This window comes from Ictidomys tridecemlineatus, chromosome 12 (genome assembly GCF_052094955.1).
Source record: "Ictidomys tridecemlineatus isolate mIctTri1 chromosome 12, mIctTri1.hap1, whole genome shotgun sequence".
Classification (NCBI taxonomy): Eukaryota; Metazoa; Chordata; class Mammalia; order Rodentia; family Sciuridae; genus Ictidomys; species Ictidomys tridecemlineatus.
The window spans coordinates 38,754,218-38,776,553 of NC_135488.1; the positions used below are offsets into that span (position 1 = coordinate 38,754,218).

At 43.5% G+C, this 22,336-nt stretch overlaps 1 protein-coding gene across 4 annotated transcripts in view; it reads right to left on the reverse strand.

The window, feature by feature from the left end:
* The window catches only part of Aff3 (ALF transcription elongation factor 3), a 493,397-nt gene that overhangs the window by 136,624 nt on the left and 334,437 nt on the right, over positions 1–22,336 (reverse strand). For all 4 annotated transcript variants that reach the window (XM_078028559.1, XM_078028556.1, XM_078028558.1 and 1 more), the window contains one exon: positions 21,374–21,425. In XM_078028559.1, coding sequence (XP_077884685.1) covers positions 21,374–21,425 — 52 coding nt within the window. The remainder of the gene's footprint in view (positions 1–21,373; positions 21,426–22,336) is intronic.

Consider the following 22,336-nt stretch of genomic DNA (forward strand, 5'->3'; position numbering starts at 1 on the left):
TCACCTCTGAATGTTCTTGCATTGTCTCACACATGAGCTCTTGGGGGACACCTCACATCTAAACCACAACAGAAGATCCTCTACATCTGATACTTAAATTCTGCATTTCATTGACTCTGTGCAAAAGGTTTATTCCAGGGTATGCCTCAGAAACTTACCCCTTACTCCCACCCCACACCCCACTTAGTTTTCTAGAAGGGAATCAAGTGACGCGTAATACGGTGTGGCGTTACTCTTTCTTCTCTCCACACTTGGCTGGTCCCTGGAAGCCCAGAACTTGAACCTGACTAGTGAGAGCATGTCACGCAGCATGACAGGTGATTCCTCATTACGTCACCATGGAACTCCCAACGGCTACAGGCAAGGCCCGGCCTGTGGCTCCCTTTTCTCTCTGCTCCGCCATCCCATTTCTTCTGAGGGCCTGAGGCCCTGGCCACGTCTGCATCAGGGGTCTTAACCCAGATTCTCCTCCCACCCCCAAGGACATTAGTCCGGGGGAAAAAGTCCACCTGGCCCTCCATCACTAGAGACTAGAGGAAGCAGGGGAAAGATGAGGAGGGGTCATTTTGCAGGAGTTAGGATCAGGCCACTGCAGAGCTGAGAATATTAAATGTCATGCAGAGCCCTGCCACCTTCTCTGCTAGGGGACATTGCCAAGTGGCTGCGATGGCTTTCCTGACTGCCTTCAGCTCATTCCCACAGTGTGAGTGACTGTGTGTGTGTGTGTGTGTGTGTGTGTGTGTGTGTGTGTGGAGAGAGAGAGAGAGAGAGAGAGAGACTGCAGATGTCCTGCCTTGAAAAAAACACTTTCCAACTCAAACAGCATCTTCAGGAGCCCAGAGGCTTTGCAGAGAAAGAAAAACAATGTAAGTTTCAGAGCAACAGAGCAAATGTAGTAAGAGAGAAATCTGTAAAATACTGAATTGGGTTTCTGAACACACCTCTATTACCAATGCTAATTCTTTATTGCAAGGAGGCAAGGCATTCTGCTCTTACAGAAAGGTCCTGGGACTGGGCACCATGCCGCATGCCTGGTATCCCAGTGGCTCGGGAGGCTGAGGCAGGAGGATTGCGAGTTCAAAGCCAGCCTCGGCAACTTAGCAAGGCCCTTAGCAACTCAGTGAGACCCTGTCTCTAAGTAAAATACAAAAAAGGGCTGGAGATGTGGCTCAGTGGTTAAGTGCCACCTCAGATCTAGGACAGCGCTCAGCAGCTGTCCTAGCTTTGATGTTAAATTCAGAGCCATGAACTTGCTGGTGGTTGCTTTTCAATGAGAATAATAAAGCCAGCTCTACCTTCTTCACAGCCATCGTTGAGGACAACACTATGTAACACACAACTGAACAGCTTTCGACAGCATTGTTTGATAAAAATAACGTAGAAACACATGCCCTCTTGTGAATTTGTACGCTGCCGGGGTACCTACTGCCTGTCTTATAAGGTCTCATGTAATGAAGTATGACTGATATTTTTGTTCCTCGAAAACCTTCCTGTATATTCCCAGGTTGTTCAAAGAACAATTCCAAGTGGGCCTCTCGTCTGGAGGGTGGGGCAATATTGGCAAAGCCCCATCTGGTCCCTGAACGTGGCTCTAAGTTCCAATGACTGGACCATCTCCACTCTTCCCAGCCTGAAAGCTCTAACCTCATCCAGCAGCTGATGTGTGTGTGCTTTTTAATTTTCATTCTCTCACCCTCAGGACAGCTACCCATCCCCCAATGACACTAAGAGGGCATGTGGGGCCAAGCTGGGTGTCTGCGGTGCTGGTGATCAGAGTCTGCTGGTGACTCATCGTGCCCGGGCTGCCCAGCACTGGGGGTGCTGGATGATTGCCACCATGACCTTTGCAGGATTTGGAAATTCCAGCTCAAGTTCAACTGTAAGGGTGCTGATTCTGGATAGCTACTTTAGCAAAACAGCCTCACTCACTTTGGTGATTCAGCATTTTGGAAAGTTTGATACAGAGACAGTAGAACACCCTCATATCAGTGTAAGTGATGCCAATAATTTGTATTCATTTATGTACTTGATCTGTTACACATTTACCCAGCAATTCCTAAGGCTCCCATAGACCAGAGGAAGCACTCTTGTGAAAGAAAGGCTTGCTCCCTGGTGCTGAGGGACCTGGGATGAGCAGGCTTCAGTAAGAACATTTTAGGATATGCACTTTAATTTTAGTTTTGCTTCTTAGAGAAACTGAATAATAAATTTTTAACAAGGTGATGACTTATTATTGGATGAGTTCACCAAAGAAATGTAAATATGACAAACATTATTTTTAATTTGGATTGAAAATGACAAAAATGTGACTACCCTTTCAAGCTTTGTTCTTTTGATGTTAATATTTATATTTAAGTAGGAAAAAATAATAAAGGGGCAAGATACTATAAAAAAGTATATGACGTCATTAAAAATCACAAATTTGGGAAAGTGGGGATTTTTAAAACTTTAATGTCTTCACCCACTTAGAATGGCAGTTCCTCACAAAGCTACTTGAGCTGAGTGGCAACATGGTTTTAATGGATAAAACATTTAAATGATGGAAAAAAATTGCATATTAAGTATACAATATGCAGGTCTCATGGGAATGGACTCTGGCTGTCCACACTCCCATAAAGGAGCTATGGTCAGTCAGGTGTTTGAGGCTTCGCCCTCCAGCTGCCTTGGCTACTCCAAACCTGTCACCTGTGGCTTCCCTTGGTTTATTTAATTTATTTTTTATTTTTTATGTTTTGTTGGTATTGGGGATTGACCCAGGGGTGCTTAACCACTGAGCCACATCCCCAGTCCTTTTAAAATTTTATTTAGAGACAGGGTCTCACTGAATGCTTAGGGCCTCACCAAGTTGCTAAGGCTGGCCTTGAACTTGCGATCCTCCTGCCTCAGCCTCCTCAACCTCTGGGATTACAGGTGTGGGCCACCATGGATGGCTTCCCCTGGTTTCTGATGAACACCCTTAGGTTATTTTAGTTTAATTTTTCTGGGCCACCCGATGATGGACAAGACATGGGAACTGTAAGAAGGTGGATCGAGTGACTGACTTAAGTGCTTGACGTGGAATGACCCATCACCTGACCTATTAAAGTGGGGAGAACAAGTCTTTCATCTTCTGTTGTATTTCCTAAACCTGCGTTAATCCTCAAGTCAGCTTTTAGGGAAAAACATATTCCTGGGAGAATTTAAACGGAGATGAGATTTGAACTCAGATCCCAGTGTGGCTTCCAGGTGTTTCGGGGGGCTCTGCTCCCTGCATACACACATGTGGAAAACAGGATTATGGCCACAGGAAGTGGATTTGTATCCACGGCACTTTAGGGTCATTGCAATGTCTCTGGCTGCCAGGAACCGTAAAGGCTGTGGTGTAGAAATTGCTCATGGGCCAATTCTGTGGTCATCCTGGGCTTCCTAGGACGTGGGAGCCTTCTCCAGTCCTGTCTCATTCTGCTCTCATGGAATCTGGTTTCCACCACGGGCTACTGCTCACCCTTTGGCTTAGAAGCAGCTGGCCTTTGCAAGTAACCCTCCTGGCGTTTTGGTCGGTACCTGTCTTGCTTGCGTGGTGAGTCCGCTGAGGACCTCGCAGCAGGGTGACTTGCTGCAGAGCATCTCCCTGTGGCTCTTTGTTGCTTGTTAAAACCTTCAGTGATGACACCAGTGATGAGGAGATGGAGGTAGGGAGGAAAGTGGGACTTAGAAACTACATTCTTACAAGCCACCCCTGCTTCGGTTTGATACCAGTTTTTTAAGTTTAACAATTTTATTGGAAAACAAGTACAGTCTATTGATCAATGATGCACACTGTACATAAACGTGGTGTTTTAAGATATAAAAATGCTTGTCTAAAAGCTCCATTCATGGAGGGAGACCCTCATTGTTATATAAAATTACACATAAGAGGTTGTGAGGGGAACGGGAAAATAAACAAGGAGAGAAATGAAATACAGTAGATGGGGTAGAGAGAGAAGATGGGAGGGGAGGGGAGGGGGGATTGTAGAGGATAGGAAAGGTAGCAGAATACAACAGTTACTAATAGGGCATTATGTAAAAATGTGGATGTGTAACAGATGTGATTCTGCAATCTGTATTTGGGGTAAAAATGGGAGTTCATAACCAATTTGAATCTAATGTATAAAACATGATATGTCAAGAGCTTTGTAATGTTTTGAACAACCAATAATAATAAAAAAAAAGCTCCATTCAGATGAGTGTGTCAGCTTGGTGACCTGGAGATGCCCTGGAAGGACAGAACATCGGGATGGGAGAAGGACGTGTCAGGATCTAGAGGTGATTCAGGTGTGCGGCAGGATGTGTGCAGATTCTATGCAAATATGGTGCCATTTTACTTTAGGGATTTTGGTATTGTTGGTAGGTCCTGGAACCAATCTCCAGATGCTGACAGATGACTGCATAGTCATTATACTGGGAGTAAGCACACACTAGGGGCAAAGTCAGGCACCCAACATAGTTTGTCTAATGGTGGAGGGAGAGGCTCAGCTGGACCTTGGAACCTGGCCATGGGAAAGCAGAAGAGGATCTCATGTGAGAACCAAGAGACTCTTGTAGGAGAATGAAGAGAAGTCACTCTCTGCCGACAGAATGGTTTGAATGAAGGCATTCAGAAGAAACACCTAAGGCATGTTAGAGGAACAGCAAGATTCCCAGTCTAGCAGGTGCTTTGTGTGCATGGGGTTGGGGGCAGGTAGCAGGAAATGAGGCTAGAAAAATACATGGGGGTGTAGCTCAGGGGTAGAGCATTTGCCTATCATGCATGAGGCCCTGGGTTCCACCCCTAGCACTGCCAAGAAGAAAACTAAGCAAAGAAATGGGGGTGGATATCACAAAATATCCTAAAGGCCAGGCTGGGAATATGAACATCATTTTTGGTGATACAAAGTATGAAATGTTTTAGAGCACAGAAGTAGCAGGATCAGAACTGTCCTTTGGAGAAATTAACCTGGCAGCATTAGAGAGACGGAAGGGAAGAAACCTGCAGGGAAATCCGGCTTCCATGGAGGGCACAGGATGACCTGGGTTGTGCAGTGGCCAAGGAAACTTAGAGGGATAGAATTTTGTAGGAGAGGCTATGAAAACAGGAACTGGCAGTGCTGGGGTGCTGGAGCCAAAGAAGGGGAAGGAAGCAGGGTTTGGGTTTGGGAGGCATCATTAGCATAAGAAGAGCTGGGGCTGGGGTGGGTGGCCGCAGTGGAGGGAATGTGACCCTGAGTCCTCATATGGGTGAGGTCCCAGGGGAGAGCTGGAAAGACTGGGTGGTCAGAGTCAGAGATCTTGATATGAGAAATGTTGGGACAGAGATGAGAGTTCAAACCGAAGACACGGATGCAAGCACCACGAGGGAATGAAGAGAACAAGAAAAAAAAAAAAAAAAAGGGCCAAAGATTTGAACCCTGGTACGAATGCCAAGAGAGCAGCCAAGAAACAGATGATCTGCAGAGGGCATCATCAAGGTTCCAAGAGGGTCACATGCTGCAAAAAAATCAAGGAAGTTCAGGACTGGGAAGGACCAACAGCTTGGCTCATTGAAGAATAAGCCACAGAGACCCGCCAAGTACCGACACTAGAAACCAGCTCTGTGCACAGTGGGTAAGGAAGATGGGCTAGGGAAAGATTAAAGACTGGAAGAGAGAGAGAAGGAGAATTCTTACTCATGTTTTGTTTTCTGCATTTTCAATTATCCATGGTCAATCAAGGTCTTGGAAATATTAGAGACAAAGTTTCAGGTATAAACAATTCAAAGTTTTAAATTGTGTACCATTTTTGCGCACTCTCTCTCTCTACACACACACACACACACACACACTCACACACAAACACACGCGCCATCCTGCTTCTTCTCACATGGGACAGGAGTTATCCTTTGTTCTAGTGTATCCATGCTGTACAAGCTACCTGCCTGTTAGTCACTTAGGAGCCATTTTGGTTATCAGATTGACTGAGTCGAGTACAATGAAATAACTTGAGAGGGAGGGGAGGGGCTGACCACATTCTCATAACTTTAATTATGGCATATTTTAATAATTTTTAAATTATTAGTTATGATTATTAATCTCTTACTGTGGCTAATTTATAATTTAAACTTTGTCACAGATACGCATCTACAGGAAAAAACATAATATATAAAGTGTGGAATGTATTTGGAATTGGGGATTTGGAATATATTCCTTGCAGGTGAAGAGAGGCTGACTTCTATATTTGCTGTGTGGTATGATTTGGGTATTGCTTGTTCCCCCAAAAGTTTGTTTTTTGAAGGCTTGGTCCCCAGAGTGACACTATTGGGAAGTAGTAACATTTCTAAGAGATGGGGCCTAATGCTAGTCTCCAAGAGTGAGTCCCACAGGGAATGAATTGTTCCAAAAACCTGACGTTGACCCTTGAATTTCTCTACTTCACACCTCCCCATGAGATCTCTTCCTTCCCCCCACGTGCTCCTACACTATGATTCACCATGAGGTCCTCACCAGAGGAGAACTGATGCCAGCACCATGCCCTGGAACCTTCAGACATGTAAGCTAAAAAAGCTTCTTTTCCTTACAAAGTTAACCTGCCTCTGGTAATTTGTTGTAGTAATGAAAAGCTGACCAGTATATAGTGGTTGATGAATGTGGTTGTTTTAATTTTGTCTGGGAAAACGTGGGTATGTTATAAACCCAGGTAGGAAGAGCAACCAAGATACAATAAGAGAGGGGTCTGGAAGGGAGCAGGGAAGGGATGAGGTCAAGAACATCAGAGGTGAAAAGAAGTGGGCATTTCTTCCTTTGAGATGAGAGAGAAACAGGCTTGGATCAAGCTAGGAAATAAAAAGTATATACATACATACATATGTGTACACACACATATTCCTAAATATATAAGAATATCCATATATATATATATATATATAAATATACATATACTGTGATATATATCACATTAATTTCAGCACAAAGATATATATATCTCCCTTGTGCTGAAATTAATGTGATTCAGTCAAGGCAATGGTGGTCTCTAAATCTGACTGAGTGTGAAATCAATTGGAAAAAGTTTTCAAAACTACATATTCCCAGGCCCAAACCCGGACACAGTGAATGAGACTCTAGAGGCCCAAGAATCTGCATTTTAAACTCTCTTCCATGATTCGGATAGTTTAATCAGGTTTGAGGCCTCCTGAGTTATTACTTTTTGGATCGTGAATGTGAATTAGAATCACAGGGGCAGATGGTAATTTGATCAAATCTTTTTTTGTTGACAGGGTCTCTGTGGGTTTCCCAGGCTGGATTCAAACTCCTGGGCTCAAGTGATCTCCCATTTCAGCCTCCAAAATTGCTGGGAGTACCAGTGTGCATTACCATGTCCAGTCTGTTTAATTCTGATTTATCAGTATTTTAAAAAGCTCCTGGGTACGCATACCCATTGGTCCTGTTGTTCAAATCACCTGACAATTTCCTCTGGACCTTTCTCCTATCAAAACGGCCCTTGTCTCTGTGCTGGCTGCCCTGTGGGCTGACCTGGTCCCCTGGGGCTCACCGGTGCGTTTCCCCAGGCAGCCCAGCTTTGGAGATGCCATCTCTGGCTCTCTGGGAAGAGACTGACTGTGGAACTTCTGGAATTCTCTTTAAGGGCAAGCATGTAGCACACCACTATTCTTGATCTGAGCTAAACAGGCAAGGTGCCTTATCTAAAGCCACCGAGATGAAGAATAGAGAAAAGACAGCAGAAGACAGAAGACAAAGCAATGTTGGTTCATATTTCACGAATTGGAAAACAAAAACAAAAACAAAAACAAGACCACCAGGCAAATTTGTCATGCATACGTTTGCTCAGAAAACTCCTGCACCACCACTTTTTCTTTTTCTTTCTTTCCTTTTTTTTTTTAAAAGCAACAGCAATGACGCCAAACAATTGCAGAAATGCCAGGCTCCTACTCAGCTGTCCCCTTGTTAGGGAAGCTGTTCGCACAGCTGACGCTCTTTAAAAGCCTCTTAAAGATACTAACGTTTCCTTGGTCCAGAAAATGAAGATGTGATCCTATTCCTGCTCCAGCCACCCCAATTCTGTCCTGGGGCAGACTCTTTAGTTCAAGGCACAGACAGAACCTGACCCTTTTTATAGGACACTCACATTAACATACTCCTCAGACAGCAGGGGCTCAGGGGCCTGCTCCCCCAGGGTGGTGATCCTGCTCTTGGAATACCTACAGATGAAACCGTAAAGTGAAAACACTCTTACCCTGTCGAAGGCTTGATCCAGTCGTGGCTTAGCAAGTCAAAAATGAGTAACCTGGCTTGCAATAACATCCTAAAAATTCCAAAGGTGATTTTTCCCCATCCACAGTTAAAAAGCCATCTCCCACCGAATAGTGTCACATCTGTGACGTGTCCAGGATGAAGGCAAGGAGGCTTCTCGCTTTAGAGTAATTTGTCTGGTTGGAGATTAAAGAAAAAAAAAAAAAAAAAACCCAGGCTTGAAGCTAAGCTGTCAGTTAATATTTTTAAACTTGTGGAAAGGAGAAAAAAAAAAAAAAGCCATCTTCTTGCTTCAAGGCTGAACTGGGTGATTTTGAAACAGGGATAGAATTCTTCTCCATATCAGGTATCTGATATCTTTTTTTTTTTTTTTTTTTTTAATTTCAGCACAGGACAAACAAAAGTTTATCCACCAAGTTTCAAAGGCGTCTTGGTAACAAACTGAAGTTAGGTGGCTTTCTTTACTATCCAATTACCAAAACATCTCACTGAAAAAAGAAAACAAAGTCCTCCTTGCCATTAAGAAACAATCATGGTATTCCAAAGAAGTTCCAAAGCTAAGAATCTTCACATTCCAAATCTTTCCATTCCTGGATGAGCTGGGGTGTTCAGATGCGAACGGGACGTCCTCCTTTTTCTTTTTTGGGCCAATATTCAGGCTAAAAGAGTCTGTGAAATAGACATTTCCCTCCTATGACCTCAGTTTTAGGATTTCTTTCTTGCAAATTGAGTTATTTGACTTGGCCGCTGGCCAGAATCCATTCCTTACTTCTTTCTCCTCCTGTTCCTTTCTCTCCTCTCCCTTTCCTTCCCTCCCTTCTCTGCCTGCCTTCTGTTCTTTTCTTGGTGAACACTCCAAAGTCCACTTGGACCCACGGTCTTCGTGGTGTACAGTAAGGTTATTAGAATTAGTGAATGAAAATAACAGGAAGCCCGTACAAAGCTGACTTTCAGGTAAACAGCAAATAATTTTTTTAGTTGAAGTATGTCCAAAATATTGCAGAGGACACACTCACACTAAAAAAATGTTATTCCCTGTTTATGCGAAATTTGAAGTGAACTGGGCGTCTTATGTTTTATCTGGCAACCCTGGTTTGGAGGATGAAGAGAAGGAATTAAATAAACAACAAAGGCATCCATTTACAACTGCTGGAAGAAGAGAAATTTCCATTCCCATCCTTCTGAATCTTTTCTGCTTCTCTCTACGGGGGACCCCTTTAAGAGCTTACTTATGACCCATCCAGCATCCTAAGCTTCCAGAACAGTCCACATCCTCGTGTTGAAGGAGTCCACCTAGGTTCTCAGGTCACATCGGCATCACCCCAGACCACAGCTTGCAAAATCTCTCCCCGGGGAACATGGGACCTTGCTGCAGAAACCAACCTTTGCGAGTACTTAAGTTGGGATTGGTTATTTTTTCTTCAAAATTTGAACATAAAATTTAGTATTTTTAAAGAGACCTTTTGCTCTCTCTGTTCTCACTCGGAGGCAATTTAGCACCATTCGTGTTGGTGATTATTAGGAAACAAAATCCAACAGGATTCAAATGTACTTCAGAATGTAAAAAAGTGATCTCTTCTTGGACATGTTCAAAGAGAAGATAAAAATACTGATACGCTTCACACATTTCAAGGGAAGGTACAGATATTAATTATATCAATTACTACTTCAAGTGCGTTTCTCAACATCTATGCAAACCCTGAGGTGACACATAATGTGGAAATACTGTTTTATTTATTTAGAGATACATTATTATTCAGTTTCTTGGAAATACTTTGAAATTTAATAGACAAAAAAGAGGATCTATATACATGTGATTAAAAGCAGGGGCCAAAAAGTCAAACTCGGATCAAATCCTAGCTCTATCATAAACTAGCTGTGTGATCCTGGTCAAGTTTTTTAATCTCTCTTTGTATATATTTCTTTCTTACTTTTCTTTCTTTTTTTCAATGTGTGTGGTGCTGGGGATTGAACCCAGGGTCTTGTGCATGTGAGGCAAGCACTCTATCAACTGAGCTATATCCCCAGATACCTCTCTGTGTATGTATTTTTTTTATCTGAAAATGAAGATAATTACTCCCAAGAACTGTAAAAATATGAGTAAAGTGCTCAGAATAGTGTACAAAACACAGTAAATGCCCAGTAAAATTTGGGAGTGAGGGTCACATGATGTAGCCCAAATAGTCAAGAAGAAAAATAAAATGCACATCAGAAAAGGTCTCAATTTTTACAATGGGCTTGTGGGAGAAAAGATTTTTTTCTGGTGGTCAAATGTTTGATACATTAAAAAAATATTTTATGCATTTACTCATGTCCAAAAAAATCTTCTCTTTGTTTTTAGAGCATACAACTTCTGGGGTTGTGTGAAATTAGCGTCATATTTGTTCTAAGAAGTGAAACTATATGGTTAATAATTCTATCTAACTATTGGCTATTTTTCATGTTTCACTCTGCTTATTCACGCATTGAAACTCCAAAAGCAATGAATAATATACTCTTTCTCTGACTCAAACATGAAACTCTTATGTTAAAATTTCAAATGAAATAGCTCCACGTTTCAGGATTTCCTGCTGTTCTAGTCGTTTTCTGTTTATGATGAAATATATGAGGCTGGGTAACCTTATATAGAAGTTTATTTGGCTCAAAGTCCAGGAGGGAGGTTCAAGGGCATGGTGCCAGCATCGGTTCAGCTCTGGTGAAGATCTCAGGACAGTTAGTACAATGGCAGGAGCACACGGGAGTGAGAGATCATGTCACAAAACTGAACTCTACACAACGAGTCAAGGGTCAGGTTCAGGCTTTTATAAGGATTTGCTCTCTGGAGAACTAACTCTAGGAGAATACCATTTCCTCCAAATGACACGCCCCCAAGGACCTAAGGATCTCCCATTAGGCTCCGCCTCTTAAAGGTCCCCTCAGCTCCCATATCCACCACTGGGGGTCAAACTCTCAACACATGAGCCTTGGGGGACAAACTACACATGACCCAAAGCCCCTGCCATCTCGCCATTTCAAACTTCTCTTGTTAATTAATTGTTAACATAGTTCAGCTGTGTGTAGTCTGAGGCAGTGTCAAGAAAGGGTACTGTCAGGTCAGGCTCTCTGTGGTAACGTCCTGGCTGGGCCATATACTACCTGTGTGTGTGAGCTCGGTCGGCCTCTGTTTCTTTATCTACCAAGTGGGAGACTCTAGTGTTGTCCAATCTCTTGAAATGCTCTGAAAATTCAGAGTTGACCATCTACAGGGTGGTCCTATGTTTCTCGTCCTCGAGTCATTGTTATATCATTAGTCCATTGTCCAGTATTCTGTCCTACCTGTTCACAGGTGTTTGGTCCACCCATGGCATCCAGAGAGTAGCTAGTATTTTCTTTCCCGTTGATCCTGATAGACTAACACCTGTCCTGTTCTAACTAAGTGCCTGAAATTCCCCAGAATCCTCATTTTTAAAAGCAGGAATGGCCTATTGGACATGGAGAGGTGAGTGCGTGTGTGTGGAGGTGTGGTCATCTGCCCTCATCCTGGCATTTTCCCTCCCTCTGGATGCTTCAGTTGTTGAAGAAGCTGAAGAGCTGGTGGTGGACTTCTCTGTTGGAGGACCTTGGGGCCGGGCCTCATGGACCTTGCATGCCCTGGTAGATCTCGGGAACGCAGCTTACTAAACTGCTGACACTGAGGGTCCTGGGAGGTGAGCAGGTGGGCAGAGGCTATGTGCATTGTGGGATGGATTCCAGCCCCCAGCCCGGGCAATTGCCAAGACCCCGTCACTGTGCATGAGCGAGAGTGCGTGGAAGGCAGTCCCCCTGCCCGCACGGGCTCTGTGGGATGCAGCTCTTGTTAATAGGGAGGGAGGCAGACACGGAGGGCTGTTAGGGAAATATTAGCCCTTTGTTCAAAAATGAGATTTCTTCCTCAAACCCTTTACCACTCCACGTGTCCTCTGGGGCACAGACCTCAGGCAGCGCCTCCAGGCAGCTCTGGAGCTGGGCAACCAGCCGGATTCGAGGCTCTGCCAAGTTTGAAACCTCCGTGAGCCAATTTACTCCTTTGAGATCCCATTTTTTCTCTTCTGTAATACAATATGCAATAATGAAATAATATGCCTCACCAGTTTGGTGTCAGAATTAAGTAAGACAACGAGTCCCGCTGAGTGCCCGGTACAAATAGATATTGTGTCATGGGAATATCCTTACGGTACCAGGCTGCCTGAGAGGGAACCAGCATCAGAGGCACGGGGTGCAAAGAGAACCTATGAACTGGGGCACGGTGGGGGGGATAAGTTTGCAAATAGACAAGCTCCACATTTTGGAGGCCTGTATCTTAATTAGAAGAGAAAGAAGAAATCTGGCTGATGATATCTTTGCAAGAAGGTGCACAAAATGCATAGCAAGTGTCGTCTAACCATCCTTGCATTCTTCAGCAGCTGCTCATTTCTTCGTGCCAATACTTTTGGGTTGAATAAGTGCTATATTCTAAATGATGGAAGAGGCTTCAACCAAAGAGCAGAAAGAAGCTTTAGGAAAGATAATACTATAATCCAAGGAAGCAGAACCAGCCTGTAATGTAGTCAGGCTACATTTACTGATTACCCACTGCAGTCACTAAATACGGCTTGAGTGACACCTCAGGAAGACGTTAGCAAAAGCCACAGTGAATACAGAGAAGCTAAGGTTTATTAGTTAATGTCTCTGCGGACTGAAAGAGTTCACTGCCAAGGGACTAGACTTCCTTCTGGAGATGGTGTCTACCTCAATCACAAATGTGACACTTGGCTACATATGTGGCCTCATTAGGGGTCACTGAAAAATTTCCTTATCCCAGGACACAGACCTCCAATAGCTACTTCGTGAGCCTGTGAATGGGCTCTCAAATTTTTTGAGTGGTCAGTTAGTGCCTTCCTAGGTGTACTAACAAGTTCCTGGGTTCTGCAAGAGGAGCACCCCAGGGAGTTGTGCAGTGGGGCCAGAGGGAGGCCCTGAGTGGGGACCGACACGGTGACTTCTAATCTTTGGAGAAACTCTTTCAGTCTTGGTTTCCTCATCTGTATGTGAGGTGAGAGAAACTCTGCTTTCAACGGTACTGGGAGGACTTAGAGGTCATTGACAAATAGGGCCGGAAACATGGCAGGGTCCAGTACATGGCTTCCTCCTCCTTCTGCTCAGAGCATCTCGGTAGTAAAATCTGTGGTGCTTTGCATGGTGGCTGACCAAAGTGTGGTTCACAGAGGTGAACTGAGAAAGTGCTGGAGTGACGGTGGGTGGTGTGTGTGTGTGTGGCGCTAGTTTCAGCACAGGCACTCTCATGGGGCATAATGCAGAATGCACCTGTGACTCTAGGTCGTATTAAAAATGCTTAAGACAGGTTCACACCCAGCAGAATCAAAAGCAGGGATGCAGAGATATTTGCACACCCGTGTTCACAGCAGCATCATTCACAGCAGGCATGAGGTGGGAGTGGGAGTATATGAACCCGATGTGGTGTGTGCAAAGCTTCCTGACTTACGGAGAGGTTAGAGCCCGATCAACTCATCCTCAGTTGGAGGAGTTGAAAATGCACTCATCCCCCTAAGCTATCATACCACATGCAGTAGAGCATTGCTTGTCCCCCTTGTGACCATGCTCCCTGGGGCTGCCCAGCATCAGGAGAAGAACAGACTGCGTGCTGTCAGCCAGGGGATAGATCCACATTCAAAATTCCAAGTATGGTCTCAACTGAATACCTTCGCAAAGTCTAAAAGAAAAAATCCCGAGCTGAACCAGAGTAAGCCAGGGTCTGTCTGATATCCGTACAAAAAAATATTATTCACCCTTAAAAAAGGGAGGAAATTCTTACCCAGGGTGCAACATGAATAACCTTGATATTGGGCTAAGTGAAATAAGTCAGAGCAAAAGGAGAAACACTTTAAAAGTCTACTGGCACGAAATGCCTAGCGTGGTCAAACAGATTTGATTTAGGAAAGATAATACTATATTGCAAAAAGTGGAACCAGTCTGTAATTGTCAGTCAACTGATTACCCACGGCAGGGCGAAGTGAGTTAAATTTTTTTTTTTTTTTTTTGGTACTGGGGATTGAACTCAGGGGCACTCCAATACTAAGCCACATCCTCAGCCCTCTTTTTGTATTTTATTTAGTGACAGGGTCTCACTGAGTTGCTTAGAACCTTGCTTTTGCTGAGGCTGGCTTTGACCTCTCCATCCTCCTGCCTCAGCCTCCTGAGCCGCTGGGATTACAGGTGTGTGCCACAGCGCCTAGTGGAGAGCTTCAGATTGGAGAGATGAAAAAGAGTTCTGGGGAAAGACTGTGTTGATGGCAGCCAAAACACACGAATGTACTTAATGTCACCGAAAAATGGTTAGAAGGATGCCTCTTACATGCATTTTTCCACAATTAAAATTAAAACATTAAATTACCCCCAAATAGTCTGAGGAACCCTGAGCTAGACGACATCCTGAAGGGAGGCTCATTTGATTGGGTCCCCAGAGAAGAAGAAAGAGGGAAACTCTGGGAAACCCCACAAGGGACAGAGGGATCCCGAATTTTGCTGGAGATTCCTTTATGACCCTGGGGCCACAGGCATGCTGGCTGGTGCAGGAGCACAGGCCGACAGGCTTGTTCTGGGATGGCATAATCTTCTTGTGTTCAAATCTCAGGGCACTACCCATATGACAGTGACGCCTAACCCCTCTCCACTGCAGTGTGCTGGGCCCAAAGCCGCCCCCGGCTTTGTGCATGGTGGCCCTTCTTGTCCCCTGGGTGAGCCGTGCCCCCTTGCAGGCTCGGTCCCATCTGTGCATGGGCGTGATGAGTGGCCTCGCGAGCCCGGGGACCTTTCCTATTTCATTTTTCATGCTCGATGTCTACGAGCAGAGAAACAGGATCTGGCTGCCTTTCCCAGGGCAGAGGCTGTGGGCTGGGTTTCTCATTTTCTTAGCCAACAGGGTCCTGGCAAATCACTTAACGGACACAGAAAGAGGCCTCTGAGGACGGACACCTCACACACTGAAAGATCAGCCGCCATTCATCATGTTAGAGCCAGATCTCCATCGCCAAAATAAACATCAAGAAGGTTTCATGTTTCTCAGGAAAAAAGAAAAAAAAGGTCTTTGGGTAACCATTTCCCAATAGACTTTGATCTCTCAACTTCCAGGCCCTATTATCTGATCAGTTTGTAGAACCTTATTTAAGTGCACATGCACGGATGATACATTTCTTTATATGTTGAGCACACAACTGTTTCTCTAGATTTTTTTTTCCTTCCTTATTTAACATGGTCTAAGACAGTGTTTCAACGAGTGCAGAAATTTCAAGTGGGCATTTTTCCTGGATATGAATGCGTTGACCATATCCTCTTTATACCGGACTCGGAGAGTCCCAGGTTACCTACAAAGTCTGAATTCTTGGGCATCGTCCAGTCCCACTGTGCTCCTCCTCTCAGTGACTTCATGTCTTCCACACATTATTCTCTCTGGGGAGGGGTCAGGTGCGCTCTTCTTGTCATGGCTCCGTCCTCTGACACCCTGGAAGACAGCTAGTTCTGCCTGACATCTTTGGAGAGTAGACTCAACTCAACCCTTCTTCTCCGCAGCGCCAGCTTCACGAGAAGACCTTTAAAAATGTTCTCATCATTTCTGTTTTTACCACCTTTAACTCATTCTAAAAACTCATCCCCCTCCCTTTTTTTTTTTAAAAAAAGAACAGATTAAAATTCTGATTTTCCAGTTTTCATAAGTCATAAATACTATTATAATAGCAGTAACAATGACTTATGGAGAGCGTACTTGGTAATGGGCACTTTCCATATATTAACTTTTGAAGAAGGACCATTTCATGGGTCACTGTAATTCAGTCTGAGCTGACAATAATTCCCAATTCTTTTACTGCACAAGGTCCACACCTGGATGGGCCATTTTCCTTCTGCCTCATATGTATTTTTTCCCCTGAGTAATTATTTTTTTAATATTTATTTTTTTAGGTGTAGATGGACACAACACAATGCCTTTATTTTTATGGGGTGATGAGGATCGAACCCGGGTCCTATCCATGCTAGGCGAGCACTCTACTGCTGAGTCACAATCCCAGCACCCCCCTGAGTAGTTTTAGGCTTTGTGTTTAATCCAATTTCTCTAATTTACAAAGGTCATTTTAAATCTTTGTGTATTTTTTCAGGCTACAGTTAACCTTATTGGTTGAGGGCCATCTATTGCATAAAGAAGGACATTTACTCTTGGGATTTGTCCACAAGCCTGTACTTTTGGCCTTTGACTTGACAGAAGATCCTTCAGTGGTGGGCAAATCGGGATGACGGAGACACAGTGGTCCTGCCAAACTGTGGTCTTCCCAGAACGTTGGAAATCTCCATTTGGTCATTATTTTTAGAATTTTTCTATAACAGTGACAATCTAGTAGGCTGTTGGCCTATGGCAATGACTTGCTCTTCCTGGGATGGTTACTGTCTCCAGAGACAATAGGGTTTGCAGAATCAGCCACATGGGGCTATAGTGAAGAGCTCAGCTTCCAGGGTCTGGATCTTGGGTTCAAATCCTGCTTTGGCACTTGAAGCCACATAAACGCAGGGATATGAGTTATCCCCTTTGCCTGTAGAATGGGGAGTATTACTGGGTTGTTGTCAGAGTTAGCAGGGAGGGACGAGACGTGTCAAGTGTGAAAAGCTGTCATGTGAACGTTTCTATCCTTTTTATATACTTTGGCCTTTGACTTGACAGAAGTCAAAGAAGCTTTTACCCATTTAAAATACTCATTTCCTAAAAAAGTAAAATAAAATACTTGTTTCCTTATCATTTTGTTGTTGTCAGAGTTCCTTAAATATATACAGATTACTTGTCTGACGTATGGATTGCAAATTCCTTCTCTCAGTTTGTAGCTGGCCTTTCATTTCTATGAGCAGATGCTTTTCGTTTTGAGGAAGTCCAGTTAAGAACTTCTTGTATACCTGTTTGTGACCCCCTGTAAGAGATTTTTGTCCCATCCAGGCTGTGAAGAGACCATCCTGTGTTTTTGGCAGGTGCTTCATGGCGGTACCTTCTATACTGAGGTCTCTCATCCTTCTCAGCTGTGGGCACATGGAATTCCCTTTCCCGCCAGTAGCTGTTCCTGCAACTTTGGTTGAAAGACTTGGCTTTCCGCATTCAACTGCTTCTGTGTCTTGTGGAAAATCAACTGACCATGTGTGTGTGGTCTGTTCCTAGATTGTTTCATTCCATTGATTTGTCTGCCCTTCCTTATATCTTAAATTATTTCAGTTTTATAATAAGTCTTAAAATCAGGGCCTGGAAGGTTGCCATCTTGTTCTTCTTCCAGATGGTTTGGCTACCTAAGTCCTTTGCTTTTCTATAAAAATTTTAGAATCAACCTGTAAAACTATTTTCTACAAAAATGTCCTATTGGCCTTTTGATGGAGATTGTGCTGAATCCACAGATCAGTAAAAGAGCAACTGAGATACCAAGATTGTCAAGTTTTCCAGTTCCTGAACTTCTCTCCATCTGGTTAGGTCTTAAATTGCTCTCATCAATGTGTTGTAGTTTCTATAGTTTTTAAGTCTTGTATGTCTTTTGCTAAATTTATTGAGCATTTTATATTTTTATGTCATGGTAAATGGAGTTACTTTTTAAATTTCATTTTCCAATTGCTTATTCCTAATAAATTGGCATGCAATAGATTTCTGGATATTCACCTTGATAAATTATTGATTCAAACAGCTCTTTATTAGAGCCTGATGACTTTCTCTAGCAATCAACTCTCTCAATCTTTGTGTATATTATTTCCTTTTCTTGTCTTATGGCACTGACTATGATCTCAAGTAAAATGTTGAATAGAGATAGCAAGAGGAGTCAATACCGATAAATTCTTGACCTTAAAACTCCAAGTTTTACCTCTGACTATGATAAAAGCAGTAGGTTTTTCTTTTCTTCTTTAACAGATATCCATCCCTTCTAGTCTTAATTTGCTGAAAGTTTTAAAATTTTTCTTTTACATTCATTTGTGGGTGCTACATTTTGTCAAATGATTTTTTTGGTATCTATTTAGATTTCTTCTCCTTTATTCTATTAGTACAGCACATTACACTGATTGACTTTCTAATAATAAACCAACCATGCACTCTAGTAATAAAGCCTACTTAGTCATCATGAATCATATCCTTTTTGTAAACTGTGGAGATAGATGTGCTATGAATTTCTGCAACCATGTCTATGAGGGGTCCTGGAGTATAATTCGCCCAAACAGTTTGAGTCAGGTGCCTATCCTAGTGCCTGTGTTTGTTATGTCCAATTTCCTTTGCTCTGTTTCTCCCTTTCGGCTCCCTTAATTGATGCTGTGCTGCTCAGGCTCTCTTTCCCTGATCCATCTTCTGAGATCTACACACTCCTTGTTCTGTTTACCTGGCTGCAGCCTCGATTGTTCTGACCTTTAAGGATATGGGAAGAATCATCCCCCCTCCCTATCATCCCTCCCCCATTCATATATTTGAAGTCCTAACCTCTAGGACCTTAAAGTGTGATCTTATTTGGGATTAGGGCCTCCTAGAGGTAGTTAGGTTAAAATGAGGTCATTAGGATGGGGCCTGATCCCGTATGACTGTGTTCTCATGAAGAGGGACACAGAGACAGACATGCCCAGAGAGAAGAGGATGTGTTTAAGCCAAGGACCAAGGGCAGAAGCACATTCTTCCTTTACAGCTCTCTGAAGGAACCAACACCAGAACCATGACAAAATAAACTGTCATGTGGCCACCTGGATTGGTGTATTTTGTTACGGTAGCCCTAGCAAAGGAGTTCACTTACATTTACTACCTAACACATGATCTCAACTCAGTATTTGTTCTTTTTTTGGCCGGGGAGGAGGGGTGGGTACTGGGGATTGAACTCAGGGGCACTCACCACTGAGCCGCATCCCCAGCCCTATTTTGTATTTGTTTTTAGAGACAGGGTCTCTTGGGCTGGGGCTATAGCTCAGTGGCAGAGTGCTTGCCTCGCATGTGTGAGGCACTGGGTTCAATCCTCAGCACCACATAAAAGTAAAATAAAAAATAGAGACAGGGTCTCAATGAGCTGCTTCATGCCTCTTTTTCTCTTTTCTTTTCTTTTTTTGCTGAGGCCGGCTTTAACTCAAGATCCTCCTGCCTCAGTTTCCTGAGCCACTGGGATGACAGGTGCACGCCACTGCGACTGACTCAGTAACTGTTCTTGATTCTGATTCTTGGCTTAGTTTTGTCTCTTAAGACCCCTGTATCCCTCAGGGTGGTAAATGGGTAACAATCAGAAGGTGTATGTCCTAATTTATCCTTGAAGTTGAATAACTCTTCCCATCCTCAAAAGCTCAGGTGGGGTGCAGTGTGTGGGAACATCCCTGTCACGTGTAAGTCAGGCATCCTGAGTCCTACACATTCAGAACAGCTGCTCTTCCTGCCTAAGAACAGGACCCCCGTGAGAGGGTTCTGACAGACCCCAAGTTCAGAATTCCCCACTTCTAAGAGATATCCCTGCCACCCCAGACTTCATTCCTGTCACTTCTTGTTCAGGAGGAGAGGCTGGTGACCAAGGAGCCACTTGTCTCAGAGAGGGGCACGTGAGGTGTTGTTGCAGGCTTCCACCATCTTTACGTCTCCAGAAAATTCAACAGTGATTCCTCGGACAACTTACTTACTTTTATACATGTTAGAAGAAACAAAGTTTGGAGCAGTGGAAAGAAATTCTTTTAGGGAATGAACACTTCAGAAACACACAAGGGAAGGAGAACTTTAACGACCCACCAAACTACATTAACAAAATTGGTGTCTACCGAAGGCGGCTTTAAACCACGAAAAATTAAATGTAGTTCTCTAGCAGCTTTCCAACATATTTTTTCTGTTCCTTTGTCTGTAAGATAATTTTGTTGCTGAGAATTAGGAAAATTGCCGTTTCTGTAATAACTAATGCTCTTATTAAACAATTTATAAAAATGTAACTCTCTCCCAAATAGCTTACATTCTAATTGTATATTCTTATCCTGTCTAAACGTTACTCAAAAAACTAAGTTTTTCAGTAATTCCTCTCTTTCCAGTTCTCTAGAATGCCTCCAGATGGCATTAAAACCCTTTCCCCCATTCCCCACCCCCCCCCTTTTTTGGCAGCAGCAGAAAAAAAAATAGCATTATTTTAACCATTTAAGGCCAGTTACATTCATGAGAAACCACAACAATGGAATGGTTTGTAAATTTTAGGAAAATAACAAACATGAAATTGTATCCATTATGAAATATATAGCCACCCTGTGCAAAGCAAAGAAACAGATATTGGTCAAGGCAATTCACTCCAAGAGATACCACCAACTGTGACTGCTAATGAATAGCACTTTAAAAGCTTAGCCATAAGAGCCCCATCCACAGATTCATTCACAAAGCCTGCCTTATAATAACAAGACGCACTTCATTCCTCAAAAGTGATAAAAATGAAGACTCATTAGAAGCAAACCTGTTGCCAATTCCTGCTGAGCTAAAACAAACTCATTTGTTAGCTTGTGAGTTATTTTATTTAAATGTTGGTGTATCAACTTGGCATCCAATGAATCATCACAAACATATCTGGGTTCCATGAATACTGATAGTAAAAAGATAAAATAGAGGAACACATGTTTCAGAAGTGCCCTTTCTTATATTTTAAAAACTGTTAACTTAAGAACATAACAAACTTTTGCAATTCCAGAGAGAACTGTAATTGTAATCCTCCCCCCTCCTCATGATCCAGAGGTGAGATTGCAGACGGCAGGCTTCTAAAATGACATGAGATCTTCACGGGTGTGTGGGGCAGAAAGTCCCCCAGTACGTGTGAGAGCTTCTTCAAGTCTTCTCACCACATTCTAAAGGGCTCACCTCCCTTCTCCCTGTGCACAGCCTCGATCTCATTCGATTTCTGCTTCATAAAGAGGAGCATTTGCCTTTTCAAGTTTCCTCTTATGATGCTAAAGTATTAAGACTGCAAAATGCATCTGTACCCAAAAGCATTTAAAGAGACATTATCCTGAGAAAAGAGAACCACCCCTGTGTCCTGATCACCACTATTACAAGATACAAGCACTGTTCCATTTATAAAGCAAATTAAAGGACAGTCATCTAGGACAGAAACAAAAAAGAGACTTACGATGTATTCGAAGTGCCATTGTCTGGACTCTCTGGCTCAGCATCACCTTTCTCTTAAAAAGGAAGTAGGGGAAAAAAAAAAACCGACATGTGAGTCGTGCAGTCTTAAGATTTAAGAGAGACTAAATATTTCTATGGTCCTATTAACAATCTTTCAAAATGTGCAGCAGGAGGCCTTTAAAACATTTTTTATTGTCTGAGAGCTGGATCCGCAAAATAATTTCGTCTTTGCAATGCAATTGCCCAGGCACCAATCTGTGGGTAGGTACTAAGGAGCTATTTGCAAACAACCAGAGGCGCAGGCTGGAGACCTTGCCAAGAGATGAATATCTTACAGATGGAACCGGTTTCTTCCCACTTCATTTTACAGAAAATTTAAAGAAAATAAACCCATTAGCCTTCGACATCCAAGGCACTTTGAACTCTGATCCCTCCTGCTAACATAAGCCAAATGGGGTCTGGCTGAAACAGAACCTGGATGAGAGAACTTCACAGAACACTGAGGTTGCAGTCACGAGACCCCCAAGAATTATACCCCACGGAGGATTGCAGTCCTGGCAGCTGGTTGTGGGGCTCACAAGTTAGAGCCAGATAAGATGGAAACCAGAAACCCTTCCTGCCCATCTGAGAGGATGGAGAAAGAAAGGTTTCTGAGGGACGTGGCCTTGGGGGACTTGACGGACTTTAGTTAGGGGAGCCTGGGACTCGTTCGCTCTTGGTAGTTTTAAAGTCAGATGCAACAGGCCTAATGCAATTCCCCATCCTGGCCCCATGGGGGCTTTGAAATATGCGTCTTCACATTGTAAAGAGCCTCTATGGGTGTCCTTGAGGTTGGGGTGGGAAGAAGGGTCCTTTGTGCCTAAGTTGCCCGTGGCTGAATGAACCCAGAGACTTGTGAGCTGTGGAGGGGCCTGCGGGTGGCCACTTGGCCTTGCTGTGCTCTCTCAGGTCAGCCTGGACACCT